The sequence below is a fragment of the Falco punctatus genome (genome assembly GCF_963210335.1).
Source record: "Falco punctatus genome assembly, chromosome: 3".
In the NCBI taxonomy this organism is placed as follows: Eukaryota; Metazoa; Chordata; class Aves; order Falconiformes; family Falconidae; genus Falco; species Falco punctatus.
The window spans coordinates 52,718,678-52,739,442 of NC_137582.1; the positions used below are offsets into that span (position 1 = coordinate 52,718,678).

General features: G+C 41.9%; 2 protein-coding genes across 5 annotated transcripts in view; both read right to left on the minus strand.

Annotated features, from left to right (window-relative positions):
• The window catches only part of MEP1B (meprin A subunit beta), a 48,728-nt gene extending 40,688 nt beyond the window's left edge, over nucleotides 1-8,040 (minus strand). The window contains exon 1 of the mRNA XM_080381539.1: nucleotides 821-8,040. Within this exon, the coding sequence (XP_080237665.1) occupies nucleotides 821-883 (63 nt within the window). The 5' untranslated portion in view covers nucleotides 884-8,040. The remainder of the gene's footprint in view (nucleotides 1-820) is intronic.
• Nucleotides 8,041-8,715: 675 nt separating this feature from the next.
• RNF138 (ring finger protein 138) lies at nucleotides 8,716-20,176 on the minus strand. 4 transcript variants are annotated; one of them, XM_080381543.1, is made up of 7 exons: nucleotides 19,175-20,176; nucleotides 17,633-17,798; nucleotides 16,006-16,121; nucleotides 14,434-14,502; nucleotides 13,839-13,944; nucleotides 12,920-12,993; nucleotides 8,716-11,527 (listed from the first exon to the last, which is right to left on the minus strand). In XM_080381543.1, the coding sequence occupies exons 1-6, from the start codon at nucleotides 19,309-19,311 to the stop codon at nucleotides 12,955-12,957; spliced, it is 633 nt and encodes a 210-aa protein (XP_080237669.1). In that variant the 5' UTR covers nucleotides 19,312-20,176; the 3' UTR covers nucleotides 8,716-11,527; nucleotides 12,920-12,954. The 4 variants fall into 4 exon arrangements, with proteins under 4 accessions (XP_080237669.1, XP_080237667.1, XP_080237666.1 ...); XM_080381541.1 differs by having other exon boundaries at nucleotides 12,920-13,027; nucleotides 14,434-14,499; nucleotides 19,175-20,167; XM_080381540.1 differs by having other exon boundaries at nucleotides 12,920-13,027; nucleotides 19,175-20,132.
• Between the last annotated feature and the right edge of the window lie 589 nt (nucleotides 20,177-20,765).

Genomic DNA, 20,765 nt, shown 5'->3' on the forward strand with positions numbered 1-20,765 from the left:
GGAGTGTGGGGCACATGAGGTTGAGCTCTTGACTTAGATGTATGAGCACGTGTTAGTGGAGATGAAGAGATTATGACTGCCACGGTGAGGTAATTAGAGCTGGATTCACAGAATCAGTTTAGTTGCATAACTTAAAATATATAACGTTATTCCACTTAAGTAATGTCACAGTAAGTAACATCTTACTCTGAAGAATACTCTGCAGCTACGAACAGTTGAAATGAACTTTCAACAGCCTACTGGTTTTTGTTCTCCAAACTAATTATGTTGTGTTTTTACCAAGATTCCTGGCCTCTACAATAAATTATCACAAGATGAGCAAAATGCTACATTTCACTACAAAAGACAGGAAATACAAAAATCTAAACTGTTTATTTTTGGCATTAAATGGTTTGGCTGGAGTGGAGGAAGAGAGAACTGTCATTTCCAAGTATATCCCGTGGCTAAAAAAGCATCAATTTCAATATCAAATATACTGTGTTTCGGGGTGGGGAAGAATCATATTTCCATTCAAATATGGAGTATTAAAATAAATTTTAATACTTATCTTGGTTCTAACCACAGATTTCATATTCTGATAATGATACTTTGAATATTATGGGACATTTTGTTTAGGGGGGGAATGCAAGATAAGCTCTTCCCATGTATAGCCAGGCCTACTAAAAATAGCAGCACTAAAACCCCAAAGAAACTGAAATCTTTCTCTCTTCCATGCAGATGACAACATGCAACATGACTTAAGTCTTTTCCTCTGAAATTTACCTTAAGCTGTATTGCTTACTCGATCAATATAAAGAATATACATTCTTTGTTTTCTTACCTGACTCCAGACCACCTGGAGAAGCAGCCAAGTTAGGACCACAGGCACAGAAAACCAGCCCATGTTGATCTCCAGTCAGCAGTTGCATGAACACAATTTCAGACCTCCTTGGTATTTAAGACAGTAAAAATCATAAACAAAAACCTTTGTCCTTTCATTGGTAATTAACCTGCCTACCTTTTTCTTGTCCAGTAAGCAAAGTCCATCTTTACTACATTATAATAACTAACATATACTTGAACTATTCTTAAGCACTATTATGAGAAAAAGCATTGGACACAAAGGGAAATACAGGGTGAAATGGACACAAGAAAATGGAAATACAGAGGAAATGGACCTGCTGAAATACAGGGAATTCCATTTAAAGATAAGAAAACTTTTTTTTATTCTAATGGTTTTTAAGCGCTGGAGTAAGTTGCCCAGAGAGTGGAGTCTCCATCTTTGCAGACAGTCAAAACCCAACCAGATACAGCCCTGAGCGAGCTGCTGCAGGTGGCCCTGCTGCAAGCAGGAGGATTGGGCTGGCTGATCTCCAGCGGTGCCTTCCAACCTCAGCCATCCTGTGGTTCAGTGAATAAAGCCAGCACTACCTTTTGAACAACAGAAAGCTAGCAAGACTCTTGGCAGTTGAGACATACTAATAAATATGTATTTTTTGACAAAAAGTGGAAATGAGAAATGTGTGCACATTTAAAAAAAAAATATCTGTCAGCAACATAATTTCGGTATCTTGCTTTTAGAAAAAGCAATGTCATTTCTATTGTTGCTGTATGTGAAACACTGTATTTGTCACTAACTCAAATAATGGTATTCTCCTGCATTATTTAAAAATTACATTATTTAAAAATTCCATACCATTGTACTATCACCACTCTCTGACTCTTTGGAGTTTTAGTTTCTTCCAACTTCAGTCATCTCTTCTGCTTACTAGCTGCTAGAGTGCTGAAGTTGCCAGTTTCTTCTTACGCTCTAAACTGCTCTTATGCTCAATTACTTGTGGTAATTGTATGATCAGACTGGGCTAACCTTTTACTTTCCCAGACCAACTATCTGGTTAGACCACTGTAAAAACTAAAAATGTTATTTACATTTTGTAGTGTAAATAGACTCCCAAACAATTATATCAAAATTAATAACATTTCCCATGCTATTTCAAGTATCAAAGCTGGTAAGAAAGAACGAGTTGATCCTAAGTAATGAGGGCACCTGAGCAATTTCTCACTGCTCAGATCCATGCTTATTGCATTGCTGATCAATTGGGAAGTAGCAGTGGTAGATACTGGTTTTATAATGTTATGGGTTTTTCTAGACAAGTAACACTAAGTATTGTAATCCTTTACCCACCAATAATGGTGGTGTCAATTGTTTCTCAAATCAGTCATGTTTGGAAGGTTGAACAGCTCTTCTGTCAAGGTTTCTTCTGCAAGTCCAGCAGTCCTTGAATGCTGCATGCTGTCATCTTCATCTGCTGGGAGATGAGAGTACAGGTCATTTTGGAGGCTCTCTAGGTTAGACTGGCTATGCCCACGGTAACAGGTCCTTGGAACCAAATGGAACGGATCCATACATTGAAACATTTGGTGCTAAGAACCTGGCCATCTATGCCATACACGTCTCAAAGGATTCTACTTCACAAGCCGATTCTGATTTGGTCCCAAGGACTGGACATCAGTGGTGGCAACTGGACTGCATTACGTGAGGATCTGGAAAACATATTCTGGTTTAGTTCCAAAACAATTAAATTTGGACACACCAAAACTGCCTTGTGATGTGAACTAAAGCATGGTAAGTGGGAATGATGATGACACTTGCTTAAAAAGTACACTCCTGATCAAAACTAAAAGACTAATGCAGCTGCACCCATTATTCCTTGATTGTAGTACCTTACAAGTGTTTTCCTGAGATGGTAGAATATGAACTCAAATGAAATAGCACTTTCTTTGGTCTTACTACTTGGTGTTGGAAGAAAGCCTAAAAGCCTGTTTTTCTACTTCTTCGCTCCCTTTTACATGCAAATGATCAAGCCAATCTGCTCTCTGTTCCCACATCCCCACTTCTAAGATACATCAACCAGCACAGAGACCTCACACCAACCTTTTCACAGTAGGAGATGGGAGGATGACTGTCCTGTTACAAAAAGGGGCTGTATGAACCTCTGTGTCATGACCATCGCTGCTCTCAGGACTGGCTGAAAAGTGAGTTACCCAAAGAAAACACTAGAAGGTGTTTGACATCACTAAGTGCCAATTCCAACAGAGAAGTCACCAAAGTTATATACTAACCCTGCATTGTAAAATACTCCCCCTATACACATTTTTCCTCCAATTCACACTGCTTTTTAATTAATATTTGGATAGATGGTGAGCATTTTCAGATGTACAAAAAGAATGGCAGTCTTAGATTGTGCCTTTATTCTACAGTTACCAGGGCACATAACAGCCCAAAGTAACGCACGTCCTTTCTTGACACTGTTGGGGACCTATGGAATTCAAGGATGTTATTTCCATTACCATTTTGATCTGCAGGTAGAATCCACCAGTTTTCTAACTACAAGCTCTATGTTTGAGGAAAAGTAAAAACATTAAACACAAAGCAGAAGGAGCAAGTCTTTAACTGGTTGATTGCTTTTTCCTTTCTTGCAATTCTTTGCCTTGAACATGTTCCACAACTTTTATGGGTACTAAGCTATCTAATGAGCCCTGAGTAACTATGAGAGACACCTGCAAAATCTGAGCTTTTGCCAGTCAATTACATTTCTTTCCCCATAGACCCACATGCTCCCACGCTGCTCACACAGAAGCAATGAAAAGGAAAGACATCAGAACCTGATGTGGAACTTGTTGCGGATCTACTGCAGTGACCGCTTGGCTCTCCTTCTGAGTTCACTTCGCTAGCACCAGACAGATGGGGACCACCCTGGGGGCAGACTGAGTGTTCCCTTGGACGGGCACCGTCTCTTCAAAGCCTGCCCAGTAGCACTGTCTCTGGTGGGCGCTACTGGGGCACAGGTAATGATAATACTGCATTGCTTACCCCCCTGCCTTGCTGTGGAAGAAGGAATGTTCATCAGGCGTTGTCCAATGCAGATGGGAAACATCACCTGTTTTAGTATTCTTCATAAAGTTACATCTGCAGATAATAATTTGGGAATAGACAGTAATGGGAGCAGAGAGACTGGGAAAAAAAATGAGTGAAGTACAGGAGAGAAAGAATGCTCTCCTTAAAAACCAAAGGAACTTCAAAATGTAATGCCAAAAAACTAGAGAACCATAAAAACAACTACAAATAGCTCTATGGGGACGGTGATTTTCTAGCATTTTTGGTAGGTAGTTTCACATTTGACTAGTTTTGTTGATCTTCTGTATTTCAGCACAGATACTGCGGTAATTCTGCTATTGGTATACTGCTCAGCAAACAATGGTGATTCATGGTTGCTTGTTGACATTTGGGTGGAACCTGACTGATCGTAAATTTTAGTGTCAACTTCAAGTGCTATGAATTCATTAAATATTCTTGAAAAGTGCTGGCTTGTAGAGCGTTATGTACCCCACTTAGCAGTGCTTATAGACCAAATGTTAAAGAGTAGGAGTATACTCAAACAGTCTATTATTCTCAGATGGCAGATTGTTCCTTGCCCTGCCTCAAGCTCCCTGCATTATCCTGCACAATTAGTTTCACTTTTTCAGTTAATCTCCCAAATGTGGATAACACTGCAATAGTATCTCCTTGGCTGATAAGGCAAAAGCAGTAATGAAGATAAGAGTTGTCAGATAAACCTACAAGATAAGAGACCCTCCATCAAATCCAAAATTTTTCAAGTTGAACAGCTAAGTACTTCAAGTTAAGACACTCCAATGTTTTCAAAACCTAGCGGATGTCACATGGAATATGAGGTAAGAAAGTGAAAATCCCAACATATCAAATACAAGTGTTCCATCTTCTTGCAGAGAAGCAAAGAAGGCATGTTTGCTTTGATTAAGGGTTATCAAGAAAACAAAGCAGACCTTCAGTTTCCTCGCACTGCTTAGCTACAGGTAAATTAAAAAGCAAGGTTAAAAAGCAAACAGCAGAAGCTTGGGTGTGCAACATTTCATCCCTTCCTGCCTACTGCCACTCCAGACATGTACTTTAACCATTATCTTTTATTTTGTGTGAGAAAACAATCTTTCGTAAATCAAATAATTACTCACACAGGATTACACCTCTCCCCCTTTCATGGGAAAGTGAATCATGTCTGACATGTTTTTACACAAACATATTTTATGGTAAATATGAATCAGATTACAGCGTGAAACAAACTGTGACTGATACACAGCTACTGAAGTGGCTGTAGCCAGCCACTAAGTATCATGCCACTGCAGAAGCATACTCCAGGGATACTTCATCCTCTCTGAGAATGGAGCATGAGCCTTAGCAGAAGAATTTCCCTCTTCATTCCAGAGGCCTGCAGCAACCCCAAACTGTTGCACGTGCTGCCAGGGAACAACTTTAAAGGCCTAAGCAATACAAAGGGTTACTGAAACATACCTGTACTTGGCACCTGGTGGACCTCATCCCCGCAGCAGATGGAATTAGCGAGGTCGTTGCCATGCGTGCAGCTTCAGGGAGCAAGCAGCCAGGAATCAGCGACAACCCCCGGCGCTCAGGACGGCGGAATGCAGCAGTCCTCACATGCCCTCGTGTGCCGCCGGTGTGCACTGCAGCGCCTCGGGCTTGAAGGCGACCCCTAAAGAACGCGTTTGGGGAAGGAAAGGTCCTGCAGGTAAACGGAGTCGGCGTGAACACGCTACGGTTTACGTTCACTCGTGAAGTGGGGAGCGCTCAGGTCTTCCCGGAGTGGATCCCTGGGGGAACACAGCTTATTTGCCACAGGTGATAAAGCACCCCAGTAAATCTGCAAGTTGGAGGTTTTAAAGTTAGAAAGATCCTTTCTGTAGATTGAAATGATCCCAGTCACTTAACCTCTAAAACATAGGAAAGATTTATTAACGTTTTATGAAATACCTGGATAGAAATCCCGTATCTAAGAGAGTCTCAGAGTACAACTCCTTAGTGAATTAGCATCCTTAAATACTATCCTTACTTAGAAACAAGCCAAAAATAGTCAGTGCCCTCTTGTGGTTTGACTTACGAAAGAAGAAAAATTCACAAAAGAAACTTAAGTTGAATACAACTGAGGTGGCACATAAAACACACCTTCTGTGACACTAGTGCCACAGAAGCTACCCTGGAGAAAAAAACCACCGTCTTCCTACTGTCTTCTGCCCACACGTGCAAAACCAGAGAACCTAATGCAAGGCTTTCTGAAAAACAAGTACTCATTGCCATTAAAGACCTTGTCTGCATGAGATGGTTTTGATCTTAAACATCATCCTAATCTCTTCAATGCAAAAAGACACCCCCCAATGAAAAAAACAAAACAAAACAAAAAACCAACACCAAAGTAAATACTTTAAAAAGCATTTTAAAGCAATAAAATCTGACTTTCAGATTCTTTCAAACTGCAAAAATTCTGAGATACATAAACTCCTCCAGCTGTAGAAGCAAAGATGGTAGGCTAACTCTGGAAATTGTTGATGCTAAGTTTCTTAGTTACTGTATTTACCCCTGAGGCTCACATCAGCCCCCAGATGTTGAGGGCACAGCCAGAGGAGTTTATAAAACATGCAGATTACAAAACCATACTTAGCAGCTAAGTCATATCACCTTAGTTATCCAGTTGCTGATTAAAAGAGAAAAAGGGGAGTGGGAGGGAAACAGCATAAACTCAGGAGAAATGCTGTAGGGAAATACATACAGAGGACAATGGGTGGTGGGACACTGGAACAGGTTGCCCAGAGAAGCTGTGGATGCCCCATCCCTGGAAGTGCTCAGGGCCAGGCTGGATGGGGCTTTGAGCAACTCAGTCTAGGGGAAGGTGTCGCTGCCCGTGGCAGGGGGATTGGAATGAGATGATCTTTACAGTCCCTTCCAACCCAAACTACTCTATGATTCTATGAAAAAAAGAGAGAGACAGAAACAAAAGAGAAAAGAATGTAAATGAATAGCGAGGAGCACTTTTCTCTTGCTTAAGCATCCTCACAAGCTTTAGCAAGTTCACAAACCCCATATTCTGTCACTAAGCCCTGGGAAATGGGCCGCAGTTTCATGGAGCTAAGGAATGCATTCTAAACGTATGCAGAGGATTTAAGGCAAAGATTTAAAATTGAATTACATATCTTCCACAGAATGCATTTTTCAGGGATGACCTTTTTTATTTTTCTTTTTCTCCAGTTTCCTAACAGCTTGGGGAATGGTGGAGGAATAAGCATAAAATTTACTTTCCTAGCTTTTTCCTGATCATGTCCACAAAAACAGAGAAATATGACTGTGGAGGAATAAAAAAAACCCGCAAAAAACAACATTACAGATAGAATAAGGCTGGTTAGGGCTGGAAAATGAAAAGATGAAAACAGTTTGAGGAGAAACAGTAGACCTACTTTACTTATGGCAGTGGGGGGAGAAGCCTATACTTTGACTTAAAGTCTGGTTATTCACTGGGAAGCAGCAATTTTAACATTATTAAAAAACCTTCTCATGGCAGAGGCCTGGATTTTTCTCCTAAAGTTTTCAAACATACCCACAACAGGACACTAAAGAAACCTGCTATCTAGAGCAAGTTTAAATGTACACTGTACGGAGAACAGACTACGTAGTGTTTGTCCCTTTTCATCAGTTTCTCCAATTCCAAAAGAAACCTGAAGATGCTTTTGTCAGATACTCCTGTAGCCCTGCTTGCCTGCAATAAAACAACCCTTGGCTGCCAGGTTTGGCAGCTATTTCACAGATGGCACAGTATTTACAAGACACAGCAAACAGCACATTTCTTACGAGCACCCACGAATCAGTGTGTCTGTTTCAGCATAAAATCAAGGATATAAAAAACACACTTAGCTGTACTCTTTTATAGCAGTCCTCACAGACACTTACGTGTTCAAATCTTAACTCTGAAGCCATATCTAAAAAAAAAAGGGGACCCAGGAATGCTTCCGAAGCACAGAAAACCTTCCCGCCCTGACTACCTGTCAGAAGTTGACCTGGGTGCACAAAGGTCACCCTCTCTTCCTGGGAACGAAGCCCTGGAGCAGGGCAACAGGGGCTTCTACAGAGCTCACATATCCTACAACCAACATGTTGCCAATGAGAATCAAACGCATTGAGTGCATTCTCTCTGAATAATGAAATACCGGATTTAGAAGATACAGTGATTTATTTAGAGCTCAGAAAACTAGATTCCAAGGGGAGAAAGAACAATAAACAAAAAGTAAATTTGCATAATTTTGCTATATTTCTATAATTCAAAATAAGGCTTTAAGTCAATTCCATAACCATATTATCACCTGTATGCCCTTAGAATGTAAAAGCACAAGAAGTAACTACGTTTTTTTCAGTTCAAAAATACGGGGTGGAAGAATAAGTCATCTAGATGCCACCTTGCTAGTCCAACAATGCAACCAGCCCAAACTTACTGACAAGTCTTTCCTCAGAACACCATTAACCCTTCTTAGTAAATCTACCTTTAAATAATGAGGTTTGCTATCGGCCCCGAGCGTTACATACCTCTTTCTCTCTGCCTTTAAGGATGTTATTTCTCTATTAACATTACATGGCACAGCAACTTACAAACATGGAAGGGAAAAAAGAAGTATAAAATAAGTTTTGGCCAACTTATCTTTTCTGCTTCACAGAAATATCTTAAGATGTGATATAAGTTAGTTGTCAGCTCATTAATGGATCATGAGCCACAACTCATCGGTTCCAGCAGCACACATGCCATTCTAATCATTCGAAGTGTGAAGGCATACAACTGACCACGTACTTAAGTTTAGAAAGCATCTAAAAGGGAAGAAGTACCATAAAGGAGACTGATCATCTTTATTATGCAACAAAAAGACAAAGAGAAAATAAAATACTTTAATAGGAGAAAAAATAGAAGGAACAATTCAAACATAATATGGCATATTGAAACCATACACAATGCAACATGAACATGAAAACATTGTTAAACAGCAATCTTCTAGTAAAGATTGTATGTTTCGAGTACAAGCATCACCCACCACAAATACACAGCCTTTTGTGCATGTCTGGGTTTCAGTGAGAAAGAGCACGACCAGCACCATCACATTTAAACAGATTGTTTCGTTTTCATTAAACGCTTACCTAGTGAATGTATTGGATGCAACCTCTTCATACTAAAAGTATAAAAACTTCAGCAAGGCAGTGCCTGCCAATACAGATTTTAACATATGCAAATAAAGAGGATAAAAATTTTGCAATTTTTTTTTAATATTGCATTTATACACACTTGTTGCTTTAAAATGTGTATTCAAGTCTCTCAACATTTAAACATGACTAAAATGCACAGCAACTATGCACCTAGTGACAACTAATTATTGCTATAGAAAAATTTGTTTCCCAGAGTTTTAAAATTGATGTTAATTTCATTTGTTCAAGTAATAGAAATAACTAGTTCCAGTGTCCATGAGGCATTCTGAATCTGTATTGGCTGTAGGCATTTATTGCCAGTTCATAGAAATATTTTACTGAAATCTAAAAAAGTTAACTAAACTTACATATAACTATTAAATTCCTTAGGAAATGTACGCAGTAATAAAACCACCACGGTAAGCGTTTTTAAAAAGCTAAAACTTTAGCATCAGGCTACCTTGAAAATTCCTTTCTGTCTAAGGGCACTATTTCATAGCTGGCTTTATAGAGCAAGAGAGAAAGTAAAAATCCAAACAACCTTCAGTTGGATCAGTGAACCACTCCAAAACAGCATGTGGTCACACAAGTACTAGAGCTGAGAGACAAGTGAGAATATGCAGACAAGAGTATGGGGTGCAAACAGGCAAGTTGGAGTACAAGATCAAAGCATGGCCCGCTGTCAAAATACTGCATTAAGTCAGTAACAAAATGCAAGACATGTTAAGCTGTTATAAAAACGATATAACCTCCAGACGTTTCTGAAATAGCCAACTCACTCTGTATTTTAGCCAGCTATGACTTCAGTAATGTTTTACACTATAAGGTAGTAACGTTAAGCTACAGTGTATATTGTTTTAGTTCCAACACTCAACAGGCTAGAACCAAGATTCAGTTCTGAAATCAATTACATTGCAGAGTGAGGCATTTCAATCTTACCAGTTTTGGAATATGAAATAGCCCAGTATTTAAAGAATAATCAAAACCTCTATTTGGAGAGCAAATGGGAGCCAGGGCACAAGAAGCATATTGTACTTTGGCTGCACAACTGATATTATTACACATAAATCACCAACTAGAGTAGGAAAATTAACTGGGGATGTTTTCCACCACATATACAATACCCATAAAGTAAAGCTTGACAACAGCTGATGGTGACACAGGATGAAAAGTCAGTCCCAATAGATACTCAGAACAGTCTCTATTTAAAACTCCAAAATGTAAGCTGTGCAGCTTGCTTTCCCCTTCTCCCCATTAGTATTAAATAAAATACCTCAAAGTTCTTTTACAGATGGTTTTTCCATTTAAATTCAAAATTGCATTATTGCTGTTTTCTGATTTTAATGACAGTCTTGCTGGGAATGTGGAAATCTAGAATAGGAACTCTTAAAATATGTTAGAGCAAGTTTTTCTTCTCAACTGTTCTTTCAAGCCTTTGGATACAGGAGATGACCAAGTTTTAAACAGTCTTACCAAAATAAACAAGTTAATTTATGAGCGTTGGTAGGTCTGAAGCCAGTTAGTTCTCTAGTTACACAGCCTTCCATAAAAGGCAGGACCAAAACTTGAATTCCAAATACAGCAACAGAAGTTTGTAAAAAGTTCTAACAAAATGAAAAACTAGCTGGTCGCAGTCATATACCCAAAAAGTATATCTTTTGCATGTCATCTTGAATTTCTCACAAAGTACGTCATCTTCCTTATAGTTGGGAGTACAGGGGAAACTCCTGACCCATCACTTCAGTAAGAAAGCATCCTTTCTCAGTGACGCTCCAAAAGGGGAAAAAAATAGATACAATTATTCCCAGGCAATGGCATCATTCTTTCTCAGTGAAAGGTGGAAAAAAAACCTGCTCTGCATTGTTGATCTATAGAAAACAAATATTTTTATTTCTTAAGTTGTTATTTTCATTCACATTGTAACAGTAAAAAACAAATCACAACATCAAACAAAACTTTGCTCTTGGGCAGGAGGAAAAAACTTTCATCTCACAGATAGCTTAGCAGATGACAACTGAACTTAAACTCAGTGCAACAGAGCACCTCTGCATGTCTTTCTAAAGATACTTTCAAAGTTGGTTTTGGTGAATTAAAATACCTGACATTAATAAAAGAAGCCATGTAATTAGCACAGTAGTAAAAGTTAGAGAAAATCAAGACAACAGCGAGCAGTTCCAAAAAGGTCCCTAATTACACAGGGCCAGATCTCAGTAAAGATGTCAAGCTTGAGTTTCAGCAAAATCATTTATGAAAAGTCCTTATGAGCACACAAAAAAATTAAGCCTGAAAAATGGTTACTGAATAGCATTTTTATTAATATACACTTCAGATCAGTAACAGAATTAATGTAATTTTTCTCTCAGATAATTAGTAAGATGACGGGGGGGCTATACTTTAAAAGTTCACATGACAGGATTCTTGAACCGCATTTTGGTATTGGGCTTCTTCATCAAGCTGAAGATTCTAAACAAAACAAAAACATAATCAAAATGGACAAATACTCAAGATGTACCATAATCCTTAGCTTAATCATTCATTTTCCACATTTTTACATAGGAATTAGCACCTAGATGAAGACTTTCCATCTTTATGTGTACTAGATGATTGTTTATGTTGCACAGTATCTTTTACTTAACCAAGTACCAAGAGATACATGAGATGGGAGAAGAATCAGAAGAGTGGGGCAAGGCTCATTAAGCAGAAGGGTCCATCTCCTCTCCCTGGCACAATTACATTACAGAACAGCCAGCTCAGGCAAGCTGACTGTCACACAATTCTTAGAACAGGGCTTCCAACCAGCCATAATATCCTCCATTAATAAAACCAAAATGTGATCCCCAAACAACAGTAATCATAGATTGTTGAGAATATACTGCTTCAAATGAGAAAGAAAACACGTAGCACAAAAGATGGGTGGTTAACCCTGCCACTTTTGAAGAGGTATCTTGCAAGTCATTAATAGGCCAAAGTAATACACCTTTTTAATGCAATTCCAGCAGCTTCCCAGTTTTACATCCTCAAACATGCAAGATGCACTCATATTGAAGAGTCCAATAGTTCTTTGTCACAGATCACTCAACACAAAGAACCATATGCATCACCTTTGCCATCTTTAACCAGTAAGGCTGCCTATGCCTCAAATACTATGCTTGTCCCACACAAAGCTCAAGCAGGGTACCCCAAAGCCTGTCAAACTCTGTAGAAACTACAACACAAACTCTCTAGCTCTCTGGTCCCACCTGCAAATCAAATGGTTGGCTTGACTTATGATCCATCCACTGTCTACATCTGTGTATGTAGTTCTGCACCTGCTCCAAGGTCATCTACCCAAAGCAAGACTAAAAGGCGGCAACCAGAACAATGATTTAATGACATATCTCTTTTTCACATTGCAGCCTCTCTCACAACACACTGGAAGAGAGGCTGTAGCAGCAATACCAGCTAGTCAAGCTGCACTTTGAGTCCTGAGAATTGTGATTTTGGCATTTCTGCCATAAAAGGTCAAAAATGTCTGTTTTATTAACAGAGTAGCGTCTATTTTATTTCCCCCAGAAGCAGCAGTAAAAAACTGTTTTGGAGGAACAAATAGTTCTGATTGAGAACACTAAGCTAAAGACTTAAGTCATCAGTTTGGAACAAAGCTTAAATGTTGACAACACCTATTCCCAGTAGCACTTCATGTTGGTAACAGGAAGTTTAAGAACAGACAGGCCTACTTCTGAATTCTGTACAGTGCAGGAACACAGCATGTCCAGAGCACAAACAAGTTTGGTACAAATGTTTTATTTGGCACTTTAATTTGAGGAAAAAAATTTACCATTTACTCCCCTATGCATCGAAGAAGAAAAAGCTTACCACAAATTCTCCGTAGTCAAACCGGTGTCTTAGATTTAGATGGCTAACAAGATTTCTAGTAACCTGGTTAGTATCTGCCCAAGGAAGAGATACACAAATAGGACAAATCTGAATTTGGAGGGGAAGGGGAAAGAGAGAGAATTAAAAAAAAAAAAGTTATTGGTAATACAGAATGCATTAAACACATGTTCTACAGGAATAACTAGTCTACTACTCATTCACAACCAAAACACAACAGCCATGTTCACATAGAATTGTAGTTATAAGTATTCTTTTCTTCATTTGTGTAACATTCAAAAACTACATTTCAACTTGCCAAATTTCTTAAGTGTTTCTCTTTGGAGTAGAGGATTATCATGTCTGTCTGGTACTGTTTTTGTCAATCTCTGTTGTTTAAAGTTTAAAAAAAAATGTGATTACTGCATCCTACTTATTGTTTGGGAGAACTGTCATACAACTGAGATCATCAAGTAAGCCAAAAGAAAAAATAACACACCCTATCCAGATGAAAAGAATAGAAAGCCAAACAGATTTTTCTCCTTCAGTCCCTCTGATTACCTTAGATTACTTTTCAAGTAACTATAGGTTTCACATGAAACAACAGTTACATTACAAATGGGATTCTATTGAAACAGATCTGAAATACTAAATGAAGAAGAGTGTCACGCTCAAAAACCGAGTCTGTTTCACATCAAGATAAATGAGACAGAAAAAGTCAGAAATGCCTTAGAACCGACAAGCTGGACAAGAAACATTATCACATGAAAGTCACTCAAGTTACATGCACTGCATTAAGTATATTGCCTTTCTTAGACCACAGTGATCTTTACAGATACAGAATAGCTACTGCACATTTTAAATTGTCCACGTAATTATAATGAAAGTAGCTTAAGAAGCATACATAAGCAATTCTACTTACTACAGGAACTATCTGATAAAGATGTCTATTATTACAGTGATCCAGCAAGCGTTGTCTGGTAAAATTGGCTTCCTGACACAGGGGGCATTTGAAGGTTGGGTGTCCACTGTAAACAGAAATATACAGTATTAAACAAAATAGTTTTAGAAATAGTATTACAGAAAGCTTAATTCATCTGTTGTCTTGTCATTGCTTTCCCTTAATTTGATAACAAGAACACCCCACCCTCACTGACATAGTAGGGGATGGTGTGGACTTCCAGTGTTACTACCAAATTGCAATTTAAAGCACATTTCGTATTTTTATGCCTAAATGCATTCTTCTGAGACTTGGACTTTAGAAAATTCTTTTGTTCCAACTGCATCTGCACCCTGCTTTTAGTTACTGGTAACATCTTTTAGTGCGTACCCTTCAGGAAAGTACTGAAAAAAACCAAATTCTTACATATAGATGCAAATGTAGAAGAAACTATGGGGGTATTTTAATACAACTTATTGTAGGTTTTTGTGTGAGTTATTTTTAAAGTTAGTAGAAGCTTGCACTATGACTGTCTGGATCTGTTTTAATAATAACAACAGAAAAACAAGCGGCCTACCTTGTTTCTCCTTGAAGTATTTGATTACTAGACATCTCGCCATTATCAGATATTGCATCACTTCTGCTACTTTAAATGAAGTCAAGAAAAAAGAAAAACAATGAAAATTGAGATTATTTTACTCTACTATCAAAATTTTTATAAGCTTCACAGTAACAGTGTGGGGGAGGAATCCATTAAGCCCCATTAATTTCAAGGTAAAACATACGGCAGCACATATTTTAACTCTCACAGCTTTTCCTTTGGATCAAGGTTTGTCTCAGTATTTAGCTACCATGATGACCCTTGGTGGAATACTACAAAACTTTATAGGAAAGTGGTATACAATACAACAAACATTTAGCCAACAAGAACGGCAATGGAGATTACAGCCAAGTAGCTCAAAAAGCATTATGAACTACGTGAATGTAAGACAGGCAGCATCTTCTAAGTTTTTTGACTTAGATCTATGTAAATGGGCATTTAACTGCCATGTGTTTACACAAATAATTGACAGCTTTCAACTACAACAAGATAAATTTTCTTACACTGAGTATAAACTAACTTATTTTCTAAAGTAAGAGTGACAGACAGGAACATTTTAGAAAGTAAAGTTGACCACATATGCACCTCTAGCTAAGCCACAAAAACTGCTCAGACACCGATCATTCTAAGACCATGAGTATTTACAGTCACAAATCTGATCACTGTACATTTTTTATACTTCTGTAATATTATAAACACAGGTATTCTACTGTGGTGTAGTCAGTAAACAGTGATATAACAATATCCAGACACTTTGGTGAAACATTGCTGCAGCTAGTTCTGGTAACAGCTTAAACTTCCGCTTTCAATATGCTGATGGGTTGAAAACCAAACACAGAAGTTCAGACTGCTAAAAATAGAAAACAGATGTCAAAAGAAAGTAAACAAAGGACAGGCTATATATAATAAAACCCTATGAAACTAATATGTAAAAAAAGGTCTTCAGAAGTAAGCAAAAATCCCCAGCCAAACTAAATACATCAGTGAGAAGGTATGAAAAAAAGTTTTTTAGCCTTACTGCCTGAAAACAAATGATACGTGTCATTTGTATTTTATGGTGTGTAACGTACTGGAGTTCCTTACACATTTTATAAGAGATCAGTTCAAAAGTTCAGAAGAAATTCAATCAGAAAGCAAAAGCTTGCACAGTTATGTTTTGAAACAGGATACCCACTAAAACAGACTTAGGAAAGGCGGGTAGGGGTGGGGTGGATGGGTAAAGAGAGAACTTCCCTGGGGCTAGATATTACGAAATATGTTACCAAGTAAGCTGCTCGAATGCTGTCAAGGCAAGGAAAGCAAGCTACAAATTCTATACACCTTTAGGAGTCCCTAGAAGACATTTCAAACCATCATGCAGAAAGGTTTTCTTCTGTATGCTAAGGGTAAAGAAAAAGACCTGGAAAAACTGTCGTTTTTTTTAAATCACAAAAATATGGACAATAATTGTTGCAAAAAGAAAGCACACCCTGGAAAAAAAAATACTTTCTGGGGGCAGGTGAGGGGGAAGAAGAAGATGCATTATTATACATAAAACACCCTAATTACCTGTTCCCTGTTGAATCTTGAGAAATTTGTAAGTTTGGAATAATAGAAGAAACACCATATTCATCCTGATACTTCTTACACGTTTTATAATGCTGTCTCATCCACGAAAATCTAACCTGTAAATGAAATGCCAAATTATTGAATTTATACTAAACAATCCAGGGATAGAAGGAAGAGAGAATTCTGCCAACAGAAAGCAATGCGTGCAGGAATTATATAGACATCATATGCAGCAGAAACAAGAACCTGTGTCTCCCCTCTCAACATGAACACTTTCCTCAACGGGAGATCTTCAATTCCTTTTTCCATAGAGCTTCTGTCACACTGTGAGATTGGAGAACATTCCCACTCCCCAAATCCCCAATAGCCAGGCATCTGAGAGCTCTCTCAGGGGTGAAAGATGCAAGTGAACTCCATTTAACTGAAACAAAGTCACAGAAACTACACCTCCCACATCCAGGATCAGTAACTGATGAGCTACAACAGAGAGGGACCGTGAGGATGGGATAAGCACCACTGCTCCTTCAGTCTTCTCTGGCCTGCTATTACCTTGTGCAGAGTAAAATCTTTCTGCATTGGGTATGTTCCAAGAATATGTAACTTTTCTCTTTTGGGGGCGTGGGGGTGGGGAAGAGGTGAATGAACACCAACTTAAGGCTGCCTATCCATCTTAAATGCAAGGTAAGCCAAGGAGTTCCTTAGATTTGTCAGAAGATAGCTGTACTGGACATGACCTAAGTCAGAATTTCAGGTCCAACAACACTATCAGAAAATGCTCGCAGGTTTAGAGGCTGAACAAGATCACATCTCACACACCTGTGCCTAAATTCCATTAAAGTTCTTCTCAGGATCTGTTTGGTTCTTCCTTCCTGTTTACCAGCTTGCTACCGTTTCTTTCTCCCAGCTTTTCATCCTAATGAATCATGTGGTACAAAGCAAGCAGCTCAGCTTTCCACTAGTGCTAGTCTTCACATTGGCAGAACTAAGTCCCAAGTGAAATGAAACAAGCAAAAAGACTATCTGGATTTGATGCAATTTGATGTAAACAAAATGTGTGGCTGAAATCCTGCATCCTTTTATACTAGAAGGCAGATTAGTCTTTATTTCAGTGGGGGTCAAGATTTCACACAATGCTCTGAAAATAATGACCCCTTTACAAAGGGAACGAAGGGAACACATTGATGGGGCGGGGGAAAATTACATATGATTGTGTGAACACCAAGAGTAATTAACCCATATGTATTGGTTTTAAATTTTACAGTAGCTCTAAGCACTTCTCACAATGAAAGTTTCTGAGGTCTTCCATGTATCTGCAATTCTAATTTTCAGTTGTCTAATTTCTCTTTTTCCAGTTTTATAGCTATATCCTACCTTCACATTGTTTTGGGGAAAAACTGGCACTCCACTTAAAAGGTCTTTATAGACAATACAAGGATCCTCTTCCAGTTTACACCTGTTAGGCATACCTAGCAGGCACCGCATGCCTGGTTATATGCACAAGCCATACAAAGCCAAGTTCAAACTGCTATAGGCTCTTTAGCTCCAAGACAAGAAGGACACACGGTAAAAGTGTGTCTGGTCAAAAATAAGAAAAATTTATCCAACTTTTTGTAAAGTTTTACTCTACCTGCTTCTCACAGCATCTACAGCCCCCAGAAGCTTTCTTCATACTGTTTTCAACATCTAGAGCCCTTTTGGGATAGGTTCTTTCTTTTTTAGTCACGCTCCCCCGGCAGAGAGGACAGTGTGTTCCACTTTCTCTGATAGCTGTCAAGAAGCACTTCCTGCAAAACCTGAATTAAAAAGTTACCACAAACACAAGTTAGCAAAGTAAGGAGAGTTGGATATTTCGTCCTTGAAGAGAGCTGGGTGATTATTGAGGGGGTGGGGGAAAACAGGTATTTGAGTAATAGAGCCCACCGAACACAAATCTTTACAGACGTAAGCACAAGGCAATAGCGGCGCTTACAAAGAACTATACGGAAACCAGGGGCACGTGACCACGCACTTGAGGTAAAGCTCGCACCGACCGGTGCTCCTGAGCCGGACTGACCGCTAATGAGAGATTAAATGGCGCATCAAGCACTGAGATTAGGAAAATCTTATCAGAGCAACTGCTGTTCATTGTCCTTAAGGGAGCCAAAGGCCGCTGCGGAGACGCCGAGCCCCGAGCTCCCGCAGGCCCCGTGCCCTCCCGCCCGCCCGCCGCGGCCATCCCGCCTCTCCACCGAGTCGCGCTTCGCAACGAAACGTTCCCCTGAAAAACGCGACGGCGGCGCACTGAAAAGAGAGAACAGCTAGCTTCGGTCCTCGTTCGGAAACGAACAGGAAACTACGAAGCCGAAACCGCGAGTTAGGTTAGACGTGCGAGATGCGCTTCCACCGGCAGGAACACTCGGCCGCCACCCATCAGGCAGCCGGGGCGTGCTCCAAGAGGCGGCTGCTCTAAGCCGCCGGTCGCCGTCCGCTACAAAAGAAAGAGGCGAGGGAAGGCTGGGGCAGCCCCGGGCACGCCAGCCCCGAGGCCGGCTCCCGGCGGAGGCGTGTCAGCCCCCGCGGCGGCGGGCGGCAGCAGCCGGCTCCGCGGGTCCCGCCGCGCCTCCCGGCTCCCGGCGCGGCCGGCGCCGAGCCCAGGGGCTGCGCGCTGGGGGGGCAGAGCAGCGCCAGGCGGACAACCCGGCGGAGGCGAGGCGAAGGCTTGTGAAGGGGGCGGGGGGGGGCGCGGGGAGGGGGGCGGCAAGGGGGAATACCCACACGTGCTGGCAGTTCGCGGTCCTCACGGGCGTTTTGAACACCTCCTGGCAGACGGGGCAGTAAAAATCATCCTCGCTGAAGCACTCCGCCGCCGCCGCCGCCTCGGCTCCCTCGGCCATGGCAACACGTCAGGGCCTCGCCGTGAGGATCAGGGACGAGAAACAAGCCCCGCCCCAGCGAACCGAGCTCCGCTCCGCTCCCTCGGGGCGCCGCCGGGCAGCCCGGGCCGGGCACGGGGCGCGGGTCGGAGGGCGCCGGGGGGCCGGGTGAAGACGGCGGGTGGGCACCTGGCGCCAGGTGGGAGGCCGGGCTGCGGCGGAGGCGGCAGGGGAGCGGGCCCGGCCTGCGCGCCGCACGCCCCGCCCCTCCCCGCCCTCCCTCCCCGGCCGGGAAGCGCCCCCGCCCCGCGCTCTACCTGGCGGCGTCCGGCGGGGGAGCCACCGCGGCGGCCGTTCCCTCCCAGCCGCGGCTCCGGCCGGGCTCCCGGCGGCACCCACGCCCCGCCGCCGCGCTCCCGGAGGGCAGGGGCGGGACCGGGGCTTGGGTTTCCATGGCGATCGCCTCCCGGCCCGGAGGAGCTGCTCTGACACGCCGGGGCGGACTCCGCTCCGCCCTGCCCGGGGAGGCTCCCCCGCTCCGCCCGCCTGCCGCCCGGCGCCGGCCCCCCCGCCCTCCCGGGCCCGCGGGTGACGGCGCCGCGCACCTCCCCTTCCGCGGGCGCCCGCGGCCGCGCCGGACTGAGCCGAGGGCCGGCGCCTCTGTGGCGGCGGGCGGTCCCACCCCCCAGCATATGCCCGCCCGGGCCGGGGCTCCTCCGGTGCCAGGCGGCAACCTCCGGCTGCTGCCCCGCACGGGAGGGCAGCGTTTACGACCACCTTCTGCGCAAATAAGGCAACAGCGAAACCGTTGCTGCCTAGTTTGTCGCTTATTCGTAGATCGGCTGATACTGGCGGTGATGTTACGCGGTAATTTTAGTAATATTAGTATTATCTGGGCCAGGATTTCTGCCTCCTGAACGATGCTGACAGAACCTTAAGTCAGCAGTGCGACTGTGCGCATTTCTTCCAGAATAAGGAATTATAAGAATATTGTTACAGCAATACAGTGGTGCCAACTCATTTCTCCAGGCAGAGAAGGCTTTGGGCCTGTGAAGCATGTCTGTCACTGACCTCATTTGCTTATCTGCTGAGTTATATTCAACAAACAAAATGTGGGCAATGGTCTAAAAAGAAATGGATTTGTAGCAAGTATATCAATTACAATAATTTGTAAAATTGTATTCATAATAAAATTAAGATTCAGGCTAGTCCTGGTCTCTCATCCTGTATCACAGATGTGGGACAAGGGTTGAGGAGAAGTAGGTCCAGCACCTTCTCTTCCCCCATCTCCTTGGGACTGCTGCTGTCTGTGCCATAGCTAGGTGTCCACAGGGGATCGCTGGGTGGGGAGGTCCCTCCCTCTCTCACCTGAGGCTACACTTCTGGGGAAGAGAGAGTGCAAAGCACCAAGATCTGTGGTTCACATAGGCCTTCAACTTCCAGCATTTCAAAAGTGTTTAGGCCTCAAACATCCGTCAAAGCTCCTTCTTGTATCTGCCAGTGATTGGCAGTGAGAGGCAATGCCCACACCACCATCTCAGGGTTTCAAGGGGAGAGAGGGAACTGCAGGAAACTAAGCTGAAGTTCAGGTCTCCCTTCAGGTGAGGATGAGAGGCGAACCATCCTGTGAGGATGCTGTCCCGGTTCTCTTCCTCAGGATGTATCACAATTACTATTAGCTAAAAATGCTAGTATCTTCCTAAGCAAAAGCCAATGACTGCCCTGAATACCTTCTTTTTAGACCACACGGAGGCAAAATTTGAATGCCTCTGAGTACCATGAGGTCTGAAAAACTGAAGGGAAGCATGTCTGAAGCAATGGGCCCAACATAAGAGTTAAGTCACCTGGGCTGCAGTACTTACTGCCCATGTTTCAGGTCAGGGGAAAAGAACTCCTTCCTAGGCAGGG

What these genes read in the sequence shown, in the direction of transcription:
- RNF138 (XM_080381540.1), bottom strand. Translation starts at nt 19,311, where the DNA reads ATGGAAACCCAAGCCCCGGTCCCGCCCCTGCCCTCCGGGAGCGCGGCG. An exon ending in CCCCCGCCGGACGCCGCCAG is followed by an intron (nt 17,799 to 19,174) that starts GTAGAGCGCGGG and finishes TTTTTAATTCAG; the next exon opens with GTTTTGCAGGAAGTGCTTCT. An exon ending in CAAGATTCAACAGGGAACAG is followed by an intron (nt 14,503 to 16,005) that starts GTAATTAGGGTG and finishes CTTCATTTAAAG; the next exon opens with TAGCAGAAGTGATGCAATAT.